This window comes from Botrytis cinerea, chromosome 9 (genome assembly GCF_000143535.2).
Source record: "Botrytis cinerea B05.10 chromosome 9, complete sequence".
In the NCBI taxonomy this organism is placed as follows: domain Eukaryota; kingdom Fungi; phylum Ascomycota; class Leotiomycetes; order Helotiales; family Sclerotiniaceae; genus Botrytis; species Botrytis cinerea.
In genome coordinates, this window is record NC_037318.1 from 2,081,202 (window position 1) to 2,102,847 (window position 21,646).

Sequence of the window (21,646 nt, forward strand, 5' to 3'; positions counted from 1 at the left end):
AATCGATTGGCGAGTTCAAAGTTCTTTGAATTTGTTTCTATGCAACAGCACGGTCGTGATCTGTGCCGTTTCAAAATTATTCCACACGTTAATTGGTCGAAGTCAAATGATCAACGTCGACAGTATATTCTAGGCCTTAAACTCAACTTCTCAGCTATGGATTAGACAATTATTCACGAAAGCATATCGAGTAGTGTCTAGTGATGGGTCGGATTTCCTACTTTAGAAACACGCGACGATCTTCAATCACGAAAACGGTGACGTCAATTGCTTTAGCTGGCTCACAGTGAAGATAATGTGGTATTCGATTTTATGAAATGGGACATGTACTATATACTTCGTAGGTGGCAGATGACTTCGTAAGCGACATCCAAAATTCGTAGAGATATTCTTCCATATGAAAATCCTTCAATCATTAAACTCCGGCTTCGATTGCACTGACGTGCCATCACTTTCTAGAAGCGATCGAAACCATTTCCCAGCTTCAATTCCAACTTAAAAAAGATAACTTGAAGCCTCATACATTCGAGACCCTTTTTAAGTGGTGTCTTCTATCACTCTCATTATACCCACCCTCGATATTCTGAAATCTATTAGGGTAAGCTCTAAGACAAAGCAAAATTCCTAAATCTAGAGCATGATCATTGTTGCCTCAGTGTTCTCATCTATAACAGCACATGACTCACGAAGAATCATACAGCGCCAAGAAAAATTTCGCCTTTCGGTTCGGTCTGAGAATCTTTAGGGGTATTCTTTTCTTCTGTTTTCATATCTTTCGCTTTGACTTCTGGTGCTGGTTGAATTTGAGGTTGGTTTGGAGGAGCCGGGTCAGCCTTGGGAGCGGGCAAGTCTTTTATCTCAAGTTTCTGCGCCGGAGGTGGGGCGTTTGGATTTATGGGTAGTGAGCCATCCAGGTTCCTCATAATAGAACCGTCCAAATTTCTTACCGGCGAACCATCTGGATGGAATCCAGGCTGTGGCATTGGAATTGCGGCTTGAGGTATCGGATTTAAGTTCTGTTGGGGCATGTTCAATGCATTAAGATCAAGTTTCTGAGCACCCATCTTCGCATGAAGTGCATCATGTTCGTCCAAGGCCTTCTTTATTGCGATTTGCTGTTCTTTTTCTTCCGGTGACAGCTTTTCATATGCAGCCATATTTTCATCCCATATCCTAACACACTCAGGTTCCCAATTGCATTTCTCCACCTCGCCATATATTGGATGACTGAAACGAGGATGTAGTAGAGGCCACTCCGAGGCATGGTAATGATGTTTGACCAAAGCTCCTCTCGCATTATGATTCCCAGAATCCGAATGTCCTTGTCCAGCAGCAAATGCTTCAACGGTGAGAACGAGGAACCCTCCCACCAGCTTTGATTCGCGCATGGCGTGGAAGGTACTCCAATCAACTTGATCTCCAGTCTTAATGGTCATTTCCTTCAAAATCGCACCGGTAAATGCGGAAGGTCCTGTCCCCGAGATGACTTCATCAAAATCGAGCTTGATCTCTGATATTGGAACATTCTGTTTTGCGGCAACATCATTTAACCACAGTAGGATGTTATCAACCAATGCCAGCATGACTGGAAGTCGAGGCTTGCACATGAATGTCCATTGACAGAATGATTGCGACTTTTGACCAAGAATTGGATGGTCTTTGAATTCAGGTTGGTCGATTTCCACGCTGACAACCATATCTACATCTCCCACAGAATATCTATCAGGGATCCAGGCATTGACTGCCTTGAGTGCTTCGACATCAATGTCTGTATAGACTCCGCCTTCAACGTACATTATCAAGTATCGCAGAAGATCTGCTTTAATGATTTGGACTTTCAGTGATCGATACATTTCGACTATATCCGGCCTGTCCAACTCGTCTGGTCCAAAGTGTGTTTCGACATAATACATGTCATTATTGTCTGTTAAAACCTCGTATCGGTGTCCTGGGTTTAACTGAGTCCAAGTCCTGGCACTTAAAAGATCTCTTTCTGCGAAACCCAATGGATCGACTTTCCATGTCTGCCATATTTTCCTTGGAAAGTCTGCGGTTGTGCTGCCTTTCAGAATTTTTTGCGTCGACCGTTTTGCATGTGATACTGTAGATGATTTCAGAGTATCGACATTTGAGATGATCAGAATAAACAGGACGAGAATGGCATAAACCGGTAAAGCTCTCTGTATCTGCTTTGGTAGCCGACCGCTGAATTGAGAGGTCGTTTGCATACTTCGTGATCTAGTTCTTCGTAGCTTTTCCATCGTTGTATCACTGGAATCTAAACTCATTCTGCATGTGTGAGGAAGAGTCGCATGTTAACTCTGAACAACTATACCAAGAGATAAATCAGATGAAAGAAGAAAGTGCTACTCCGAGGTTTTTTTTCTCCGAAATTTGGATAGATCGACAAATCAGATCTGGAAAAATGACTTGTGCGAAAAACGGGACGGACTTCCAGTTGGTTGACTGATTGAGGTGCGTGCAGGGTGGTATTCAGATTAATCTGACGTCAAGCATGGGGGTTAAACTTATTGGTGAGTATCATAAAAACAACAGGCTTCACAAGCTTGTGATTGAAGAAATAAAAGTTGATGGCTGCACTTGGCAGGGGGTTCTCGGGGGGGTTCTCAATGTGCCTGCTCAATAATACCTGATTACACGCACACTAATGCGATAATATGCGAAGATTGTTGAGATAGGATCAAGTGCCGTCCGCTAAAAGAATTTGAATTGTCGATCAATACCATTACTCGGTAGACCTGCTCGAGGCCAGACGGAGAGATAAGGTGGGAAGTGCCAGTCGATGTCCACGCAGATGCAAATGCAGCTGCAGCTGCGGGTTACTTGTGCAATATCCCGCAAAAACAATGTAACAATGCAATGTTAGAGTAGCGGCCGCGGTACACATGTGAAGGTTCCAACTAAGAAGCTTGATTTAATGGCTGGTGAAAAATTTACGTGGATGGTGTCTTTGCCGGTCGTTCGCCAATCAGATCGCTCTAACGGTTGGTTTTGCCGAAGCTAAACCCTATATTCCATGTTACCTCCGTGATTAGCTCACAACAAACCACATCACGATCAACACACAGACTTGAGGGGTGAATGAACACGAACAACGCAATATATTGGGGTACGAGGGTACCCATGAAGATGATGAAAAGGCCGTGAGAACTTCCCGCTGATCTTCCAATATTTCTCCAATATAATCCACTTTTGATATGGATTGCACCCCGTACACCCCGCATTATTGGACGTGCACGAACCTCGGGGAAGAATTTCACGAAGAAAAGCTAAACGTTGTCAATTATTGCTTGTGATTGTATTTCACGACTCAATAGCAGCACCAACCGTGTCTGCGTGTGGAAAGCCGATCAATTGAGACATGCATGACTCTGAATGCTCATGGCTTCGCACAGCATGCTGGCATGAATGACACTCTCTTCAAGACTCATTTACAACTTTAATTTTCTTATCCCATCTGATTCTCAGCATCATTTCGCAATCTTCAAGCCTGTGAATGAAGGTGTTTTGAAAATGCCTCGCGGATATCAAGGTATCCTCGACAATGGGTTCATGGAGGAGATCAAAACAGATCACCCATTGTTGTCTCCGACCGTCACCAAATCACCTACGAAATACTGGAAACCTAAAAAGCTGTGCCCGGATTTCATAAAGCCTTCATTTCTAAGTAGAACGAGAGCGCCAGCAAAACCACTCCATGCAACTGCCTGGCTTGATGGATTGAGAGGTTATGCAGCATTCTTGGTATATGTTCTACATCATGAGCTATGGGCCCACACCGCAGCGAACGGCAATTGGATCTTGGAGATGGGGTTTGGCTATGAGAAGATGTACTATGCGGTTCAATTACCTTTCGTTCGAACATTCTTCACAGGTGGCCATCTCGCCGTGACCACGTTTTTCGTGATTTCAGGATATGTTCTCTCCAGAAAGCCATTGATGCTCATTCAATCTGGAGATTTGGCAAAGCTTGGAGATAATCTGGCATCAGCATTATTCAGACGTTGGATAAGATTATGGCTTCCAGTAATCGCCACGACGTTGATATATCTCACCATATGGCACAAGTTCAATCTCTATCCACTGCCGAGGTCTGAACATGAAAAGAATTGGGCCAGTGAGGTATGGAAATGGTACTTGGAGATGAAGAACTTCAGCTACATCTTCAGGACTGGCGGAGATCCTTGGCTCTCTTATAATGTCCATGTGTGGTCAATACCAGTTGAAATGAAAGGTTCCATTACCATTTATGCGGCTCTTATGGCATTTTCAAGATGCTCACGAAATGCGAGACTATACCTCGAGCTCGGATTAATTTACTACTTCATGTATATCGCAGATGGCGCCCAAAATTCAATGTTTATGGCTGGCATGTTTCTCTGCGATCTAGATCTGCTCGCCGAAAATGATGACTTGCCCCATTTCTTTTCCAGATTCGATTCTTGGAAAGAGCTCATTTTCTCTAACCTCTTCGTTGCCGCTATGTATCTTGGAGGTGTGCCCTCTTTCAATTTGGATGAGAAGGTATTGAGAAACACTCCTGGGTGGTATTATCTATCCTATTTGAAGCCACAAGCCGTGTTTGATTACAAATGGTTCTACCTTTTCTTTGCAGCGACATTTCTCGTGGCATCTATTCCTCGAATTCCATGGCTAAAGAGCTTCTTTGAAACTCGATTTTGCCAATATATGGGCCATGTATCTTTCGCCTTCTATCTTGTGCATGGGCCCATCATGACACTTCTAGGCGATAGACTATACTCGGCGGTCGGCTGGTCACAAGAGATATCGGATGAAATGTTACCGTGGACCAATATATTCCCAATTTCGAAAACCGGGCTGTTCGGGATGGAGCTGAGCTTCTTTGTTCCCCATCTGATCCTCTTCCCTGTTACACTTTGGATTGCGGAGATTGTTACGAGATTGATCGATGAACCTAGTGTGAGGTTTGCGCAATGGCTATACAGAAGAACTCTTGCACCATCACCTCGTTTGTAGAATTATGGAGCCGAACATTGGGTATCGATGTACTTGTCAGCTCGTTTGGGCGTTGTGTAATTAGATTAGACGTCATGGATCGTGCCTTGTTATGGCAAAAACCGGCTCGGCCAGTTACCTCAAAAATTGTCTGACTGCAGCCCTTAATGCGGTGCTTTTAAAATGAATAACGACAATTGGTTCGTTAACACAGATCGTGCCGCTTTTGTTAATGTACCCCTGAAGCCACCTTATCAAAATTCGCAAGTTTACCCCGCGGAGTCCGTCCGAGGTCAATAGGCAAAATGCATCTACAGGGAACGGGCTTTTGCACATGTAACTTCACAATCTTTGATCAAGTGGGAGATAAGATTACTAGCCACCAGAATATTTCAAAATAGCCCAAAATTTGACTTTCCCACACCTCCATAACCTTACCCCAACTTCATTTCCTCCTCAATGCCGGCCATACACCCACTATGACTGTTCGTCCTGGAGCTCTGCTCCGATTCTTGCCATTAATTGTGATATCTTGTGTTATCTTGTATCATAGTTGGAATTCAGTGCGACCTACTCAAAGCATATATTCCTCCGCATATATAGCACATTCTCAAGCTGGAAGGTATTTTGAACAAGTAATTTCGGTAGATAAGCCGGCAGATTATGATTTTCCAGCTCTAAAACAACAGTGCGAGGAGACGGAATGGCAGAAAAACGAGGTGTACTTGGATTGTAGTGGCATATTTGCGGGGTTGACTACAATCGTGTCTCAAGTAAAGGTTTGCTTGAAGATGGCCTTAGAGTCTGGCCACGGAATAATTTTGCCATCGATTCACTCTCGCGACAAAGATAACTTGAAAGAACTCAACCGGTTCAATGAAAAGGCATCCATGGCTTATGGCGAATGGTTTGAAGAAGCTCATTTACTAGAGCAAATGAAGAAAGCTTGTCCACAGATGCGAATTATCAAGCCTCGTGAAATCGAGTCGGGTGAAGTTACTGTGCAGCATCGCTGGCCAATTGAACTCTCGGACAAAACTGCTCCGGGGCTTGCGCTATTCAAGGGATATTTCTGGAAAGGAAGGGGCTTCAAAGATTTCTTTGACGCTCAATACACTCAATTAGAACAACTCTTTTTGTTGAATCCTGGCAACAAGCTTGATCATGGTGCCGGTATAATTGCCATAGAGATTAACCCCCAGTTCCTAATCTTTAGAGTCACTGACGATGCGACTGGACAAGATCTTAAGTTATGGAATGACCTGGGATATCTCATCCGGTTTAAAGAACCTCCTCGGCGGGTCGTCGATCGACTTTTGACTCAAATAGATCGACCTTTCTATGGAGTGCATTTCAGAGTAGAATCTGATCAAATATGGAGCTCCCTTGATAGCCAGCTTCAGAAAGATCTAGATGCGTTGGACCGCGCATGGCAGAAATATGGTAGCCCTAGCGAGGAAAAACCTTTGGTCTATTTGGCTTGCGGAGATCAAAATCAAGTGTTGAAATTCGTCGAGGCCGGAAAAGCCAGAGGCTGGGAGGTTACACATAAGTGGAAACTGGCGGAGAAAGATGCCAATACTTTGAAGACCATCAACAAACTAAGTTTTGATTTTCAAGGTGCTATTGATATGGGAGTGATGCTTAACAGCCACTTTTTCTTGGGGATCACTGGGAGCGCGTTCTCATCCTCTGTTGCGAACGCTCGTGATTCCACGGGAAGATATCGAGGAAGTTCTTTCTCGGTCTCTGATGATGGAGGTGCAAGAACTCATCTTTTCAATGATGGAGAGTCAAATTATTATCCTTGTTGTCTGTAACAAGGTTCCTTTTCAAACGAAGCAAGAGCAAAGACACGTTTGGAGTCGCTCAGAGAAGGCGCGTTTGTTGTTTAGTTGGTTTGTTGATTATTTATACCCCTAGAAGCAGCCAAAATGGAATAGTAATGTATTTTTTTTTTAAATAAAAAAATCTGTCTACTGCAATATCCGTTGTATTTTGTAAATGACCCGACATGTCCTCTGATCGTTCTAGCTCAAATGTCAAATCGACGCCGAAGCATCTCTCATGCCGTGTTTCACATCTATAATCTTACCTTAATCTCAAGCGATTCGAACAGCATCACTTAAAGTCAAATGGATATAACATATAACCTTACTTCTTGTTGTTGCCAACCTAATCCTTTCGAAGAAATAGTTATTCCGTACTCGCAACAATTTGCCGAGATTCACCCCTTCATTCTCATCAGAATGGCTACAGACGAATGGTGCGTCCAAATAAGCGAATCCTTGCTTTCTGTTGTGCTACCTATTTCACGATTGGTAATGAATCACGCCAGACTAGTTATTGAAGAAGCTTTATTAATATAAAGTAATTGTGATGGAAATCTATTTCTGCTCTAACGGACATAGCATTATCAAAAGGACTTTTGATGTGTTTAGTATCGTTCAGTATTAGGTGCTCGAAGAGCAACCCGATACTAACTGATACACTGATCTAGGCAACTGGAGGGACCGTATCTTTCCCGTGCATGTTAAGTCCTATGATAACTATGACAACTGAATTCCCACCAACTTGCACTTTTCCTACCAAACTCCACCTAGCAAGAAAACCCGACTCCCGCAGAAACGCACATCAACATATATTCTAAAGTTTCTTCCGTATTGCACCTGAGAGCGAAGTTGATCAGACGAAATACCAACTTTCAAACCATCCATAACCAAAATATCTTCCGGACCTCTGCACTAATCGAGTTTGATGGTTCGAAATATTGATCAATGATGATGGTGATTTAAGAGAAATCGCAGTCGTTGCATTCATAATGACCACAGCTGTTGCAAGAAGTAGCTCCCGGTGCACCTGCAATGAGATAGGTATTCTGACCACATCTGCAACAGTTCATGATTGTTGCGGCATCGACAGCTGGGCCACCGAACTCGCCGAGGCTGGTTGGGCCATTCATGATGACATCTCCGGCAAGGATTGGAGTGATTTGGTCTTGGGAAACGATGCTATTGGGCTTCTGATAGCACATGGTGAGATTTTCTGTTGATGATGTCAACTCTTTGTTTTGGTGGAGGATGAAGTTGATTGAGACGATTGAGAGCTTGCTGATATAGGGTGACTTGGGTTGATCAATGGTCAATATTAGAGTTGTGTGTTATTGAAGAACTTGATTTTGGACTTGAACTGTTGTAAGATGAAAGAGGGATAGAGGATGAGAAGAATGTCTATTAAGTAGCTGAAATTTTTGCAATACGACAACATATCATTCACAATTGCAGAACAGCTGTGCTGTAAAGATTCACCAACATTGTTCCAGAATAACGCCGTATAAAATAAGAATCCAACAGTAGTACAGGAAATTGCGAATCTAGATAGAATCAGGTTCTGTTTACTCGTAGTTCTCATAAAAGAACATTCTAGCCTACACTGAAAAAGTGAAATTAGATGATTTAATGTCAAGTAGATGTTTACTCAAAAATAGTTTTGCGAGTGAATTCTGGATATGGCCCTCAGGCTCTCATTTCATTCTTCATTTTGCATCAAATTACTGATTTTCGTACTCCAGGTTAGTGCAAAGGTCAAAATATAATCTTCATTTCATTCCATCACATCGTATCTGGTAAATGTCAGGAGTATGTGAGATAGGTTGTATATGACTGATGTCAGGGTATGGACGCACACGTATCACAGGATGTCCATCCAGAGAAGTCTCATCAAGAGAGTCTCTACTTGATTGACGGTAGATCATAAAGATCTTAGTCCAAGGGCTTTGAGTGCTCACATAACATGTACTGTCTTCAACACATGAGAAATTGCCCCTTGATTATGACGCATTTTAAGTTTGTGTCATATGACTGGGCATCAATATGCTAAGGTGTAATCATGAATTCCCCAAAGCCCCATTACTCAACGTATTTACTGCGAGGAATTCTGTGGATATTAAGCAGGAAATGAGTCTTAACATGAATTTTCCCGGAAATTGAGTCAGAAATCTTGCTTTCAAATTCGATATGGTTTTTGCTGTCGGCAGTTCTGAAGGAGAGCACGCAACATTTACAAAGACAACAAGAATCGACTTCGGTTATCAGGCTTTACAATGACTCTCGATACCATACTCAAAAATAAGATGCGTGCTCGAAAGATCTCCATGCTATGGAAATGCTGCCGCTGCGAAGCAGCTCCTGAATCCCTGCCCCTTTACTTTTGCAAATCTCTCGATGCAGAGAACAAAGCCATTTCGGGGGGTTGGATGTGTCCAAAATTAAGTTGTGGCTGCACATCGTGCGGTATATGCTACAGACCGAAAACTAAATGTTCAAATTCAGAATGTGGACACGAAAAAATGCAACACATGTCCGTCTCACGATGGCGATATCAATTCAAGAAACTCTCAAACAGTATTTACAATCATAGGAGGCGAACGATTTGCACTTACTTTCTCCATGGGCTATAATTGCCGGTGGCAATATACTGAAAGCAGTTTCCCAAACTTCAACGTGTTTGAGGGTCCTGAGCCTTCATTTTGGGACCTTGATTGCAGATATCCAGAGCCGACGGCACTGAAAATAACACACATGATACCTCCGCCCGGGGCTAATACCAACCAATATTTTCGAGGCAAGGAACGGCATATCAAGGACGAGACAAATTCACAGACTGAGTTGAAGGATAATTCTATAGCAGATCTCCAACCTCCCATGTCTAGATTCAGCTCCTTCCCATCAGAAAGAGCTATCCAAGCCGCAAAAACAAATTCCATACCGGCAAAAACTTTACAGAAACGCTCATCACAAGCCCCTGAATCAAAAGATATCGATAATAATGTTAATAACAGTCTAGATGACTTGAAAGATAGTAGTAAGATTACTTTTACCCCTATTTACAACCGAAATCTTACAGTTACAGGTATCAAAATCTCGAGATCAAATAGAATACAGATTGTGAACGATTTTGCCATCACAGAATTGAGCGGTCAAATAACTACCTAGGTAGATCAGATCAGTATAGATGTTCTAAAGTCCATGAATCAGTATCCACATCCATTGCAAACACACCGTCCTCTGTTCCAGTCCCCAGTACAGGTCACCTTTCGTCATACTCCTCATTCCAGCCCACGGCTCTTGTGGAAACCGAACCCATAATCTCGAATGCACAAAGCCCCTGAAGCCCAACATTCTGTACATCAAAATTATATCTGGAGGAGATGCAAGTATGGAAGATGGCGCTATTCCAGTAGAAGACAAAAGTTCCCCATATTGTATGAGTGGAATTGCCGGGTGAGCAGTAGGTCTTTCACGTCCGCGTTCAACAACAAGACCTACTAAGTTTGTATCTAGGGGAAAGAAGTTCTCATCCTATTCGGAATCCGCAAAGCTCAAATCAACTGGACCGGTATCTCCACTTATAAGAACTCCGACACGAGCACCAAAGCTTCTAAGAAGTGTGCATCGAAAACATCCAGATTACAACCCCCCTCTAACTCCCCCACACAATTGCAGATCGCAGTATCAGAGACAACATACTAAAGGGATTTCATAAGGCGGGTTGATAGAGTGGGCATTTTGGACCCAGAACTTATTGCCTTCGTCTTTCCTTTGGCTTTCTTTGATTTCCTTGAGTTTCATTTTTTCTTAATTGATGCTTTGATTAGTTGAAGCCAGGTTATGCTTCTTTGAGTTGTAAAATATGGTGATGTGGATAATGGGGGTATCGTGGTGTGAGAGGATTTCGGGAAGGTTTATTGATATATCTTTTTTTTTTCTCAGTTGTCAAGTTAATAGTTAAACGAGATTTTACTTCAAGTCGAAAGGTGATACTCGTTTCATGGTATCATGGAATGGGTTTATCTCAGCTGAGCTTGAAATGTCCCGAAACCATTTTGTGTAGCCGCATTACTTAGCTTTGGATTCTGCCTCCAATATGCTATATCTTCACCATACCTTCTGTCAAGTAATCTACAAGGGCCTCATATTCGTAAAGGAATATCCAGGTAGGCTTAGGAACTTCATACATCAGGAAACAAAGAAGTGTGTTGTAGAAATACCATTAAAACTCAACAACTAATTGACAAGCCAAACGACCATCCGAATCTCGATATTTCATGAATCAGTGTAAAGCGTTTCGACATTAGTCATGGCGAGTTATGACTAGGCATCGTGTTGATAACTCCATAGTCAAGCTTAACTTGACTAGATAAGAAATTTAAGCTCGGGGAGAATTCACAGGAAGTCAAATTGCATTGTTAGAAACTTGGTACTTACACGTACACACTGATGTCCACAACTCACGCGACCACATCGGCTCGAATATGAAAGGTTTTCAGTGGTCAATTAGTCATCTTGAGAGTAGTCTTAAGACAGATATATACGTAATCTCTTCATTTTCAAGCGAATTTGATTGTTACAAAGAACATTACGTCGATATGAGCTACATCAGAAGCAGCATGAAAGTTTCCTCTACTTCAGTGGCCCATGAGCTGGATCCATGCCATTGTTTCGCTATCAGTTTCTTCATCTACATGACAGACGAATACAGTACATTCAACAAAAGACAACTGGATAGCAATTTCGAGGAGGGGAGTCAGAATTAAAGAAAAGGTATGAGTGTGTTCAAATCTCCCGATACACATGAACCACTCAAAAAGATATCGTGGGTGTATCCACTTCACTCCCAAAAAGTCGTTCGTAAACTCCATGAATCTGAAAGTGATCTAAGCCGCGTGAAGAAGCGAACTATCGTGAGTAAACTTCATGAACTCAGAGCTACAGGAGCTTGGTACCTAGTCACCGTGTTAAATCAAAACATCCAACTCGCTTGAAAAATCATACCAATAAAATATTTTCTCTGTTGGGAATATCCACACTCATAATAACCTCCCACTCTTCATGTCCGCATTTATCTTTAGTCTTCTCCTTCCCCTGTTCTTCTTTCTCCGCGCAGGTTGTGTATCCTTCCGCCTCTATCTCGCGCATCCTCTCACACTCTTCATCCATGCAGACGAAAAAGCTAACAATTCCATCAACCGCAGACATGATTGTTCTTGCTTGCCAAAAATCAAATATATCTATCGTTGTCAAAATGTTCACTTCATACTTATAGCATCGAGCAAGTATGGCCAGATCTATTTTTGGGGGAAAATCCTACCAGTATCTGTTGGCGGCCACACATTTCGGACCTCGTTGACGAAGTAGACGCATGCCCGACTCGCACTAACACATGCCGTTCAGCAACATCAATAGTATTCGGCCATTCCAAGGAGCAGAAAAAGGTTAGCTTAGCGTGGCCGTACATCTCATATTCGACCGGAAGATACTCTTCTCCATTTGTGATGGCCATAAACCCACCAACTTCTGAGGCCAACACTAAGTCATCAAAAGGCCTCATCTTATACAGACGACTTTTCTGGGGTCACTAATAATCTCGTGCATTTCGGGTCAAATTACTGACATCAAATTTGTACTAATTCTAGATCATTTCAACAGCGACTTCGCCGAAATTTCGACCGGAGGATTCTACAAAATGGCCTTCACTCTGTGGAACGAGGGGTGCAACTTTCAGTCATCCAAATTTATTTGATAAGACGAGGAGGAAACGTAGGTGCTGTATTTAAGCAAACAATTTCAAGAGAATCACTGTGGCCTTTAAGTATCATAACCTCGCAGAATGGTAATTAAGGCAACTTGTAGTTGTTGAAATTAATCTTGCGTCTTATCTCCATCTAGCATAAATCAATTAGTCTCCATAAATGCACACATTCGAAACTATCTATTTCTTCAAATTTCAATCATTGAAATAACCATTGCTCCTAATCCTCCAAAGTTTCATTCCAATTGCGCTCACATCAAACCAGGACAAATCCTCAAGCACTGTAGCAACTCAGACACAAGAACTCTTCCATAAACCTGATCATGATCATCCACTCCCACACTAAGAAGTATCTCATCATCTAGATATCCTACACTCTTATCTTTTATATCCCCATCTTCCCTGTTCCAAGCATACGCAATGGTTGTGGTGTAAGTGAGTTTTGCCCATAGCCCACGGCCTTCGGACAAAGCCTCTGGAACATCATCCCAACTTTCGTCGGATGTCCAGCCAGTTGTCGTTTCATTTGCAAAGAGAATTGGATGTTGGCTTATAGCTAACATACTAAAGGGAGGTGTTGCTGCCCACATCACAAAATATCTTTCATAGCGGATTGGTAGGTCTAAGACATTTTTGTGTTTGCGATGAATAGCTGCAATAAAAACAATATCTGGGGTCTCGAGAATACAAGTGTTATTGGATCGAGTGCAAAGAATCAGTTTTAAAGCAGGTGTGGCCTGGTGCCAAGTAGCATTTGCCATGTATCTATTAAGAGTTATTTCCTCTGGCGTTGCGTCAATAAGACAAGGGATCTCGTTCTGATAGGTCAAATTGGTTGTTGTGAAGCCATTACCAATGAGTTTTGCGAAGGTGCGTTGTGAAGAAGTCAGCTCATAATGAACGTATGATGAGGATGGAGTTGGTGAAAATATAAACCAGTTCTTCTCGTATGATCTTCGGGTCTCTCGTGGATTGCGTGTCAACTCGGTCAGAACAGGATAAGACTTGAGTGGTCCTCCGAAGCTTTTGGGTGAAGATGAGAAGATTTCTTCCAAGCCAGGGTATACAGAACGAAGATCAATAGACCACAGCCCAATGCAAGCATATCGCGACCTAGAAATTATTTAGTGGGATGTATTTGGGAAGATAGAAAGAGAATCTTACTGAGAAGATATCATCAGTATAGGCTCCCCTCTTCCGGAATAGAAGATTCTAGGATCATGAAAGCCAGGAATATCAGCCAATCCTTCCTGGTTTTCCTGGCAACTTTCTGCTGGAGTTGGAGGAACAGTCACTTCAATAGGTGTATTTTCGCATCTCATTCCTCCATTGCCACCGAGAACTTCAATATCATCATCTGTACAAATTCTCTCTTGCAGATGTCCACGATTGTCAGTTTGTGGGTGACAAATATTTGCTTCACACAAAACATTGACTCGGTAGCCACGGTCCTTCAAGTACACCATGCTCACGATCAAATACTGATTCTTTGCCCAATATGGCAGAGAGAAGATTGTTGGGTTCCAGAAAGTTCTTGACTCGGGGGACCCAAGCCTGGGTTTCATGGAAATATTGTAGAGCACATTAGGAAGTCTGAGATGGTTCGTGAATTTGTTAACCGGGTCGGAGCAATGCGTTGTGAGTTGTAGTAAAGCATGCGGGACCGTAACTTTCGAATTCCCACTACCTGAATATGTCCATGACTGAATCCTGTTCTTTGAATAATTCTTGAATGGACGAGATATTGGAATTCGCATGGGGGTGTTGTGTTTCTCGCGGCTATGGGCTCGATGTCCGTGTTGGGAAGGGGAGAGGTTCGAGATAAGAAGGGCAGCCCAGAAAAGGATTGCAAGCGGTAGAATGAGGCGTTTCGCAAATCTTCTTGCCATTGCATATGAATTGCAGAGCAGGAAGAGAAATGACGAAAAGGAGGATGCTGTAGCTCGCAACTGGCAAATTCTAGAACTTCACCCCGATCGAAACAATAGAACAGGAGACGAGGAATCAAACCAGCTATTAAATTTCTTGAGCTTCCTTTTCATTTGCTTCGTAGTATTGCGGTTGGCCGTGATGGCGAAATACGGAAGGTGCAAGTCTGGGAAAGATGCCACCAAGGTCGCGGGAAAGGTTCCTGCCAGCTTTGAAGTTTTTGCTATATTCAGAAATCTATCGTCGTGATAGAGTTGAGCATGAACACAATCTTCACATTTTGATCACTGTAGATTTCTTTGGCCTTTTCTTGCTACAATCTTGCTCCTTTGCTCCTTTGCTCAGTTTTGACCGATTTTGACCGATTTTTGCTCATAATGGTTTACATCTCTCCTTTATCAACTCCAACCGCAACAAGTGAGACGCCTCTTCGACCACCAACCAACAATACAACACCATGGTCAGAGATATCGATGGAAAATTGGCGGAATGGCGTGGATTTCAGGAGTCCGCCACCAGCTTATGACGAAGAGGAGCAGTCAGAGACACCCCGCCGACTTTACAAAGCCAACCTGGAGCAACTTCACAAGGCTATATGGCTCACCGTAATAATTGTTGTTTGTTTCTGGTTCTGGCTGAGTCAACAACGGCAGCAAATACATTTCTATCAATATGACACAAAACTTTCCACAACAGAGCCACCACTAGAAGGACTTCGCTTCATTGACGCCAGCCATCCTTACATACGCGTATGCCATCATGTAGATTCACAAGGACGAATGCTAACGTAACATAGTATGTGGGTCGTTGGTCTTCGACATTAGATGGTACGAGAAAAGATGGGTCATTTCCAGGTATGCTCCCTCGCGACATCATCTGTGGTTCTCCGACGAAGTTTTCTTAGGCATTTATCTCGATATCGCCTTCAACGGAAGTAGCACTATCCTAATATCACTCCATAACAAAGATCAACAAGCATATTTTAAGAGGACAGATGCTCGAAACAAAACAGCAACATCTGCATTTCCCGCATTATTAGACGATAAAAGCGCGGAACCTATCTCTCTGCTTGCCCAAGTTGATGACGAAGAATATGTTATACTTCCAAACGCAACATCGCTTGTGGTTGTACGATCGAACGATCTTGATCCTCATTCTCCTCACATTATTCGAATCATTGCACCAATGATCGGCAGGGATGCAATAGAGACTTTTCAATTTACTGGGGTGTGGATAGATGAGAATGGACAACTGATTCCAGTTCAGAATCCAATGTCAGTCTCAACTCTACCATTTTCTGAAAGAAATGTAGAGAATGGGGAGTTAGGAATATCTATAAATGCTGTGGATAGTGGCTTCCCAGAAAATGCTTCTCGGCGCAAGATGTTGGAGATCTTGACTGATCTACCTGGTTCTATGACAGGCCTTGACAGAAGAAAGCACCAAATAGCATCTAATGTCGCAAATGGAATATTAGGAGGAGTTATGGGGTGGGAGTATTTGACTGGTGAAATGCTTGGTAGCGATCATGTAACTATTGGAATGGATGGGATGTGCCTACTACAAGATTGTATCGGTGGTAGGGGCAGTCCAGCAGGATTAGCAGACGTCTTCTTCCAAAGGTACGTCTGGAAGTCTTCTTGAGTTCCTTGGTTGTCCTGTTTCGTTTTGAACCTTCTAATGCATGCAGTGGACCACTTGGCTCTGGACAATACGCGCAACCATGGCTCTTCCAATCCTATATTCCAGATGTAATGGTAACTGTTTCGATTTCCACTTCATGTTCAAGTAGCTAACTTGTTCAGATTCTCAACATTGGCAATGCTGACTGGGAGTCGTTCCGAATTTACAATGAAGAATACAATATGACGACATGGGAACTGAGTGTACTTTTCGAGAAGACCTACGTTTCGTTAATCAAAGCAATCAGAACATTGGCATATCCCAAATACTCTGGAACAATGGCAGAAGTTTCACAATACGATTATCCACAACACCGAGCAGTTGATATCCCGATATTTGTAATGAGGCCTTTTCGCGGTCAACTCGAACAAGCGACGCATTCTGTGGTGGATCGATTACAATTTGAGGGGGATAAATCGGTGTTCTGGCTTGATACTTCAGGCTGGCTTAACACTGATATTAATTTTGAGGGACGATCAGAAGATCAAGACTTTTTCCTAGATGGTAAGAACAGCTTTCACTGCCTAATTCACTATTAATAATGAGTAGAGGGAAGTCCACGGAAAGAATGGCGCCTTACAGAGCGGGGGAGCCAACGCGTTGCGATCTTGCTGCATATGCATGTCTGTGGGTATCTTGCACAAGAAGCCGATAAATGTGCGTTTTTAGCACCAGAGGCATATCAAGGCGGTAATTTGGATCCGGTCGCGATTCATTTCGATGAATACATGAGGGATGAGAAAGAGAGAAGACTGAAAAAGCTATTCTGGGTCTCCCCGGAGGATGAAGGAAAACTTCAAGTCAAATGAATGCAATGATGAAGATATGAAAAATGAAGAGCTTTGAAAATTGTCATCGATACCTAATCTCTATCTCGTAATTAGTTTTGCAATGAATATAATTACCGTTCATTGGAGAACTAGAGACGTTTACTTATGTAAAGATTTGAAGTGATACAGAACTTGAGCTTGAGGTTTCGGCGAAGAAGACTGGACTGTTCACGACCAACGATCTATGCCTACCGAGGTCAATAGTATGGTGATTACTGTAGCATATACATAAGAGAGCCCTCCATCATTGGATTATTTGGGAATAAGTATTAAATTCATTCGACATTATAAAAGTTGCATGTTCATGATAACTTTCATTCCAACAAGAGTGAAATGAAATACTGGCGTACCACCCCAATAAAAACTGACTTACCTTTCTAACATTTGAACTTCAGGAAAGATCGCATGCCCTTCTGTAGATTCTAGTACACCAACGGAAATACGAGGGTAGAATATATGAGCGCCGTGGAAAGATGGAAGCTGTGATTATTAAAAGTACTAGTATCGGGTTTGGCTTAGAATAGCTAGAATTCATGTTACTTGTGCAGGGGATTAGACTTTTTGGCATGAGATTAACTTGCTCATATTGCGATATTGAAATGGATGTATTAATAATTTTCCATGAATAATTTAGGACTACCTTTTGAGATAATCAGTCTAGAAAACTGAAAGTCTGCCGTAGCCAGAGACTTCATGTTTTTCAAGTCAGTTTTGCCGACTGGTAGGCGTGTCGCTTGGCGTCCTTTCAATCTAAATTTTTGAAAAGAATACAAGAATCCTGTATTTGGTTACAGGTCTGGGATCAGCGATTCTTTGAAAAGGCGTTAGAGCTTCTGATGTAGGCCTGGGCCTAGGCACTGAGAGTTTTAAATTGTTGAAAATCAAGGTTTGCAGACTTCGAAAACTATCGTGGGCTTTTGGGCTGTTCGTTTGGGACTGGTCAAGTCGATCCAGGTTGCATATTGAGTGGAGTTGTCCTCCGTAGGTACCAACACTAGTCTGCTGTTACTCGCCTAGAGACCCTTTCAACCGAGATGAAAATTGCAGATTTTACTACAACCCTAGAACCTCAAATTTAAGCTCTTTTGCAAACTCATTAAGAGTGTGTTGCGCAATAAGTTGCAATATTCTACAATGAAGATGGGTATTTTGAAAGCTGTAACTATACATGTATTTCATGCCTTGCAGCCTTGCGCTACTAGCTACACAATGTTCTTAGGGCTTGAAATTCTACCGACAGAGATAAGTTTGCATGGCTAGTATTCCCGAGACCACTCACACAGTAAGATATGGTAATATCTAAACACGTGCCAACTTGCAAGTCAAAAGGGGAATTCTTTTTTTTTTTCGCGTAATTAGTCATCATAGGATCTACTACTTTCGCCTCTTGAAACCGAAGCTGTTCTATTTCTATCATGGTGGTTTAGGATTCTTAGCGGCTTGGGGTCTGAGATTTAGCGGATCGGCGTCTGCGCGTCAAAAGGCTAGAATTGAAATCGAGCTAGAATAAACTAACGACTGACAGCCTGACGACCAAGGAACCTGTAGCAAATTGCACTATATCCGGCTTCATGTCTGGTTTGTTTCGATAGCTATATACATTAGGGTTGCACTTGCCATGTTCCTCTGTGAAATCTTCCGAAGAAACGTCACTTGCATCTTCGTAGCTGGTAGAGAATCATCCTAGTCGCTTAAGAGACTTTTTTTTCTTTTTTTTTTGGACCAGGTCTGGAGTTCCTCGGATCGGATGCCTCGATTTGATGATGAATTTATGGTGCCTTTGTTGCAAAGAAGCTACTAACTCTATGAAAACTTGTTTGGAGTTAGGTGGGTCTGAATAGCATGATGAAGAAAGGGTAAAGGCACCGATGGCTAGAGAGCATTGAGGGCCACTAAACAGATTATAGGAAATGAGAATGATGGTTTTGGTATAGGAGCATGAGCACTAATTGCGTAGCACAGCGACTTACGTCTCCTCATTACCAAGATACGCCGGAAGGAAGGCAGTAGATGTTAGTAAAAGTTTGCAGACTTCGAGGTTCATCATGACGCCGTCTCCATCATGACGCCGCCGTCGCTGACTTCCCACGAAACCTGCCCCTTTCTTACAGACTAGATAATAGTGATCAACAGTCAAGAGTACCTAGAGTGTAGAATCAAGATCTTTGGAAACCTTGTATCTATCTAAGCAGTATGTAAATCACTCGGATTTGGAAATTTCGGACGCAACTTGAGGAAACTATTATTCATGGTGTTGTTGAGATGGGATTTCATGATGCTATGATTTCAAGATCAAAGGCGATAGAAGTTAGAGCGTTGATGGAGGAAAGCAACTATGGAGTACAGACGTTCCGAATGATTTGCGTTAACCTATTCGTCTTCCAAGAAATTGATGATCAGATTGTCTAATTTTGTGCTGGTTTTTCACTGCATCTTACATAGGATATCTAAATAGGGGCTTCGAAGAATTCGGATTCAAGTCTCACTTCCATATATAACGCATGCATACAATTTGTGCTCAAGAAGTAGAAGACAGTACAGATGGTTCTGAGCCATCTAAGTCAATCCGCTGATACATCTCAACATCTTGTATAAACAATCTAATTGGATGAGTTGACGAAGTGGATAAATTCGCTACTCTCTCCTTTTTTCGTGCCCCACGTATCATCTTAAAGGGTTAGGCTCAAATTTCGAGTTCCGATTGACATCCATTGAAGCCTCTTTGCTATATCCAACTTTGTTCCCTGAAATTCCTTGCTTAAACATGGCCTCGAATTTTATTTCCATGAGATGTCTTTATCATGCTCTATCTGTTACTAATAGTGATGTTTGAAGTCGACACATTCTATGATGTAGACTACAGGTGTTCAAGCTAGGTGACCTACAATTAGCATTATTGCCAATTTGGAATTCTCCAGTCTAGACTCAGACTAATCTTGAGATACAATTGTAGCGCATACGTCTTGAGGCGTATCGAGTTGATGACGCTGCTTTGGCTAGAAAAAACAGAACTTTTGCTTCGATTCATGGCAATCGTCATAGGCTGTGATCACGTTGGTTCTGCTTATTATAATCCTAAGTCATTAGTTCGTTGTCTAATGTACAAGACTATAAAAGCATTGTTTTCCCCTCTTTTCCTCTTAACTTCAAATTTACCAAGTCTCTCCTTCATCCTCTTTCCTCTCCTCTCCCACCTCACACAGCTATTAAGCAAGCTCGGATAAATGTAAGTAATTTTCACGTTCGATCACTCACTTGCTCCCCATGAAGCTAACCTTTGTGATTTTTTGGATCAAGTCGCTCTCAAGCCTGAACCATGGTTTTACTTAGCAAGATAGCCGTGATGGCCGTGGGCCTCAGCTCATCAGCTGCGCTTGCCAGCGTCATTCCCCGCAACACAATCCACTTCATCTCTATGGATAACATAGACAGAATCCTCTCCTTTACATCCCACCCTGAGTGTGAGGACATTGCGGACATTCACCACAAAGGTGGAGAGAGCTTCGTTATGGAAATGCCTTATGGCTGGGGAGGTACTGTTATGGCTAAGCAGTATGATTCGGTTGTCCCTGTCTTCCGTGTTCAAGCCGAGATTCAATGGCAAAAGTTCGAAGGCAAAACCTACTACGATGCCAGCGCCATCACCAACAATACCGATAACTCTGGTATCCGTTTTGTTTACCCAGCTGGCCAGGGCAATGTCCACAGCGCACGAAGTGGATGCACCGTTTATCCTTGCGATACTGCCTATCTCAAGAGTGACGACGTGCAAACAAGGGTCACTGAACAAACTGATATGGTTGTTGAGATTGGTACCAAATACTAAGAGTAAGTTCCTAGCTGATTCTCATGTCTTGAACTCCTCACTTACTTATTGTAGGCTTCCAATTGAATATCTGATGGCGTTCGCGGGCGTTTTCGTTTCGGCTTGCCTTCAGTCTCGGCATCCTTAGATCGCCATTTTCGGTAAATCGAAAGCATACTTCCATGTCAGGCGATTCCTTCGGTGTGAAAGGGCAAGAGTCTGGGGGTTTCAAAGCTCGAGAATATACCCTGGGATCTGATCTAAACGAAGTTCGACGGTGGTCTTGGAATTTGTTGGGTTATCTCGTGGATAATTTCGAACATGTATGATATAAAAATGTGCTGCCTAGTAAAGATGCACATGCAGAAGAAATATTATCACACATCAAACATACATAAGAAATGAAAAGTGGCAGAATGATTAGTCAAAAAGTACGAATACAAAACGGACAAGCCCATATACTTCAACTTCCATCTTGAGAAACAGGAAATTTTGGTTCCTTTGTTCTTGATGGACCACCAGAGCACACGGTCAAAAATGGTGGCCGCATCCTAAGTCTACCTTCTGGATGCTCTCGGCTACAACGCAGAGGGTCCACGAATGAGTGCAAATGGAAGACATAATATGATATCAGTACTTCAACCTTTCCTAAAAACCATGATGTAACTTTCATTTTTGTTCTCGGTCCAATTACTGCTGTACTTGATGCTCTCTCCTCTCGGAGTCGAAATCTTTTGAATGGACTCCCAAAGATACCAGTTGACGTCTGCGATGTTTTTGTTTTTGCTTTGCTTCAGCTATGACTCGTACT

General features: G+C 42.5%; 8 protein-coding genes across 8 annotated transcripts; 5 read left to right on the top strand and 3 right to left on the bottom strand.

Annotated features, from left to right (window-relative positions):
- Nucleotides 1-287: 287 nt before the first annotated feature.
- On the bottom strand, nucleotides 288-2,897 carry BCIN_09g05950 (hypothetical protein). The gene has a single exon (XM_024695262.1). It carries the CDS (start codon nucleotides 2,286-2,288, stop codon nucleotides 693-695), a length of 1,596 nt encoding a protein of 531 aa, XP_024551056.1. The 5' UTR covers nucleotides 2,289-2,897; the 3' UTR covers nucleotides 288-692.
- A 179-nt stretch (nucleotides 2,898-3,076) lies between these two features.
- On the top strand, nucleotides 3,077-5,211 carry BCIN_09g05960 (hypothetical protein). Its single transcript, XM_024695263.1, has one exon. The coding sequence runs from the start codon at nucleotides 3,430-3,432 to the stop codon at nucleotides 5,017-5,019; it is 1,590 nt and encodes a 529-aa protein (XP_024551057.1). The 5' UTR covers nucleotides 3,077-3,429; the 3' UTR covers nucleotides 5,020-5,211.
- Nucleotides 5,212-5,409: 198 nt separating this feature from the next.
- On the top strand, nucleotides 5,410-6,963 carry BCIN_09g05970 (hypothetical protein). The gene has a single exon (XM_001551708.2). It carries the CDS (start codon nucleotides 5,478-5,480, stop codon nucleotides 6,816-6,818), a length of 1,341 nt encoding a protein of 446 aa, XP_001551758.2. The 5' UTR covers nucleotides 5,410-5,477; the 3' UTR covers nucleotides 6,819-6,963.
- Nucleotides 6,964-9,387: 2,424 nt separating this feature from the next.
- On the top strand, nucleotides 9,388-10,046 carry BCIN_09g05980 (hypothetical protein). Its single transcript, XM_024695264.1, has 2 exons — nucleotides 9,388-9,861; nucleotides 9,910-10,046. Exons 1-2 carry the CDS (start codon nucleotides 9,447-9,449, stop codon nucleotides 9,990-9,992), a joined length of 498 nt encoding a protein of 165 aa, XP_024551058.1. The 5' UTR covers nucleotides 9,388-9,446; the 3' UTR covers nucleotides 9,993-10,046.
- A 1,611-nt stretch (nucleotides 10,047-11,657) lies between these two features.
- BCIN_09g05990 (hypothetical protein) lies at nucleotides 11,658-12,078 on the bottom strand. The gene is made up of 2 exons (XM_024695265.1): nucleotides 11,832-12,078; nucleotides 11,658-11,782 (listed from the first exon to the last, which is right to left on the bottom strand). The coding sequence occupies exons 1-2, from the start codon at nucleotides 12,033-12,035 to the stop codon at nucleotides 11,714-11,716; spliced, it is 273 nt and encodes a 90-aa protein (XP_024551059.1). The 5' UTR covers nucleotides 12,036-12,078; the 3' UTR covers nucleotides 11,658-11,713.
- A 621-nt stretch (nucleotides 12,079-12,699) lies between these two features.
- On the bottom strand, nucleotides 12,700-14,594 carry BCIN_09g06000 (hypothetical protein). Its single transcript, XM_024695266.1, has 2 exons — nucleotides 13,753-14,594; nucleotides 12,700-13,701 (listed from the first exon to the last, which is right to left on the bottom strand). Exons 1-2 carry the CDS (start codon nucleotides 14,475-14,477, stop codon nucleotides 12,840-12,842), a joined length of 1,587 nt encoding a protein of 528 aa, XP_024551060.1. The 5' UTR covers nucleotides 14,478-14,594; the 3' UTR covers nucleotides 12,700-12,839.
- A 155-nt stretch (nucleotides 14,595-14,749) lies between these two features.
- Nucleotides 14,750-17,111, top strand: BCIN_09g06010 (hypothetical protein). Its single transcript, XM_024695267.1, has 6 exons — nucleotides 14,750-15,266; nucleotides 15,314-15,371; nucleotides 15,422-16,139; nucleotides 16,208-16,274; nucleotides 16,323-16,704; nucleotides 16,750-17,111. Exons 1-6 carry the CDS (start codon nucleotides 14,895-14,897, stop codon nucleotides 17,007-17,009), a joined length of 1,857 nt encoding a protein of 618 aa, XP_024551061.1. The 5' UTR covers nucleotides 14,750-14,894; the 3' UTR covers nucleotides 17,010-17,111.
- A 3,025-nt stretch (nucleotides 17,112-20,136) lies between these two features.
- Nucleotides 20,137-21,262, top strand: BCIN_09g06020 (hypothetical protein). Its single transcript, XM_024695268.1, has 3 exons — nucleotides 20,137-20,256; nucleotides 20,328-20,858; nucleotides 20,911-21,262. The coding sequence occupies exon 2, from the start codon at nucleotides 20,347-20,349 to the stop codon at nucleotides 20,854-20,856; it is 510 nt and encodes a 169-aa protein (XP_024551062.1). The 5' UTR covers nucleotides 20,137-20,256; nucleotides 20,328-20,346; the 3' UTR covers nucleotides 20,857-20,858; nucleotides 20,911-21,262.
- Nucleotides 21,263-21,646: the final 384 nt, after the last annotated feature.

Excerpts from the sequence above, each read along its gene's own strand:
- BCIN_09g06020 (XM_024695268.1), top strand. The coding sequence starts at position 20,347 with ATGGTTTTACTTAGCAAGATAGCCGTGATGGCCGTGGGCCTCAGCTCA.
- BCIN_09g05970 (XM_001551708.2), top strand. The coding sequence starts at position 5,478 with ATGACTGTTCGTCCTGGAGCTCTGCTCCGATTCTTGCCATTAATTGTG.
- BCIN_09g05990 (XM_024695265.1), bottom strand. The coding sequence starts at position 12,035 with ATGTCTGCGGTTGATGGAATTGTTAGCTTTTTCGTCTGCATGGATGAA. Across the intron at positions 11,783-11,831 it reads ACAGAGAAAATATTTTATTG|GTACCAAGCTCCTGTAGCTC; the intron begins GTATGATTTTTC and ends CACGGTGACTAG.
- BCIN_09g05960 (XM_024695263.1), top strand. The coding sequence starts at position 3,430 with ATGACACTCTCTTCAAGACTCATTTACAACTTTAATTTTCTTATCCCA.
- BCIN_09g06010 (XM_024695267.1), top strand. The coding sequence starts at position 14,895 with ATGGTTTACATCTCTCCTTTATCAACTCCAACCGCAACAAGTGAGACG. Across the intron at positions 15,372-15,421 it reads AAAAGATGGGTCATTTCCAG|GCATTTATCTCGATATCGCC; the intron begins GTATGCTCCCTC and ends AAGTTTTCTTAG. Across the intron at positions 16,705-16,749 it reads TCAAGACTTTTTCCTAGATG|AGGGAAGTCCACGGAAAGAA; the intron begins GTAAGAACAGCT and ends AATAATGAGTAG.
- BCIN_09g05950 (XM_024695262.1), bottom strand. The coding sequence starts at position 2,288 with ATGAGTTTAGATTCCAGTGATACAACGATGGAAAAGCTACGAAGAACT.
- BCIN_09g05980 (XM_024695264.1), top strand. The coding sequence starts at position 9,447 with ATGGGCTATAATTGCCGGTGGCAATATACTGAAAGCAGTTTCCCAAAC. Across the intron at positions 9,862-9,909 it reads AGATGACTTGAAAGATAGTA|GTATCAAAATCTCGAGATCA; the intron begins GTAAGATTACTT and ends TTACAGTTACAG.
- BCIN_09g06000 (XM_024695266.1), bottom strand. The coding sequence starts at position 14,477 with ATGGCAAGAAGATTTGCGAAACGCCTCATTCTACCGCTTGCAATCCTT. Across the intron at positions 13,702-13,752 it reads ATACTGATGATATCTTCTCA|GTCGCGATATGCTTGCATTG; the intron begins GTAAGATTCTCT and ends AATAATTTCTAG.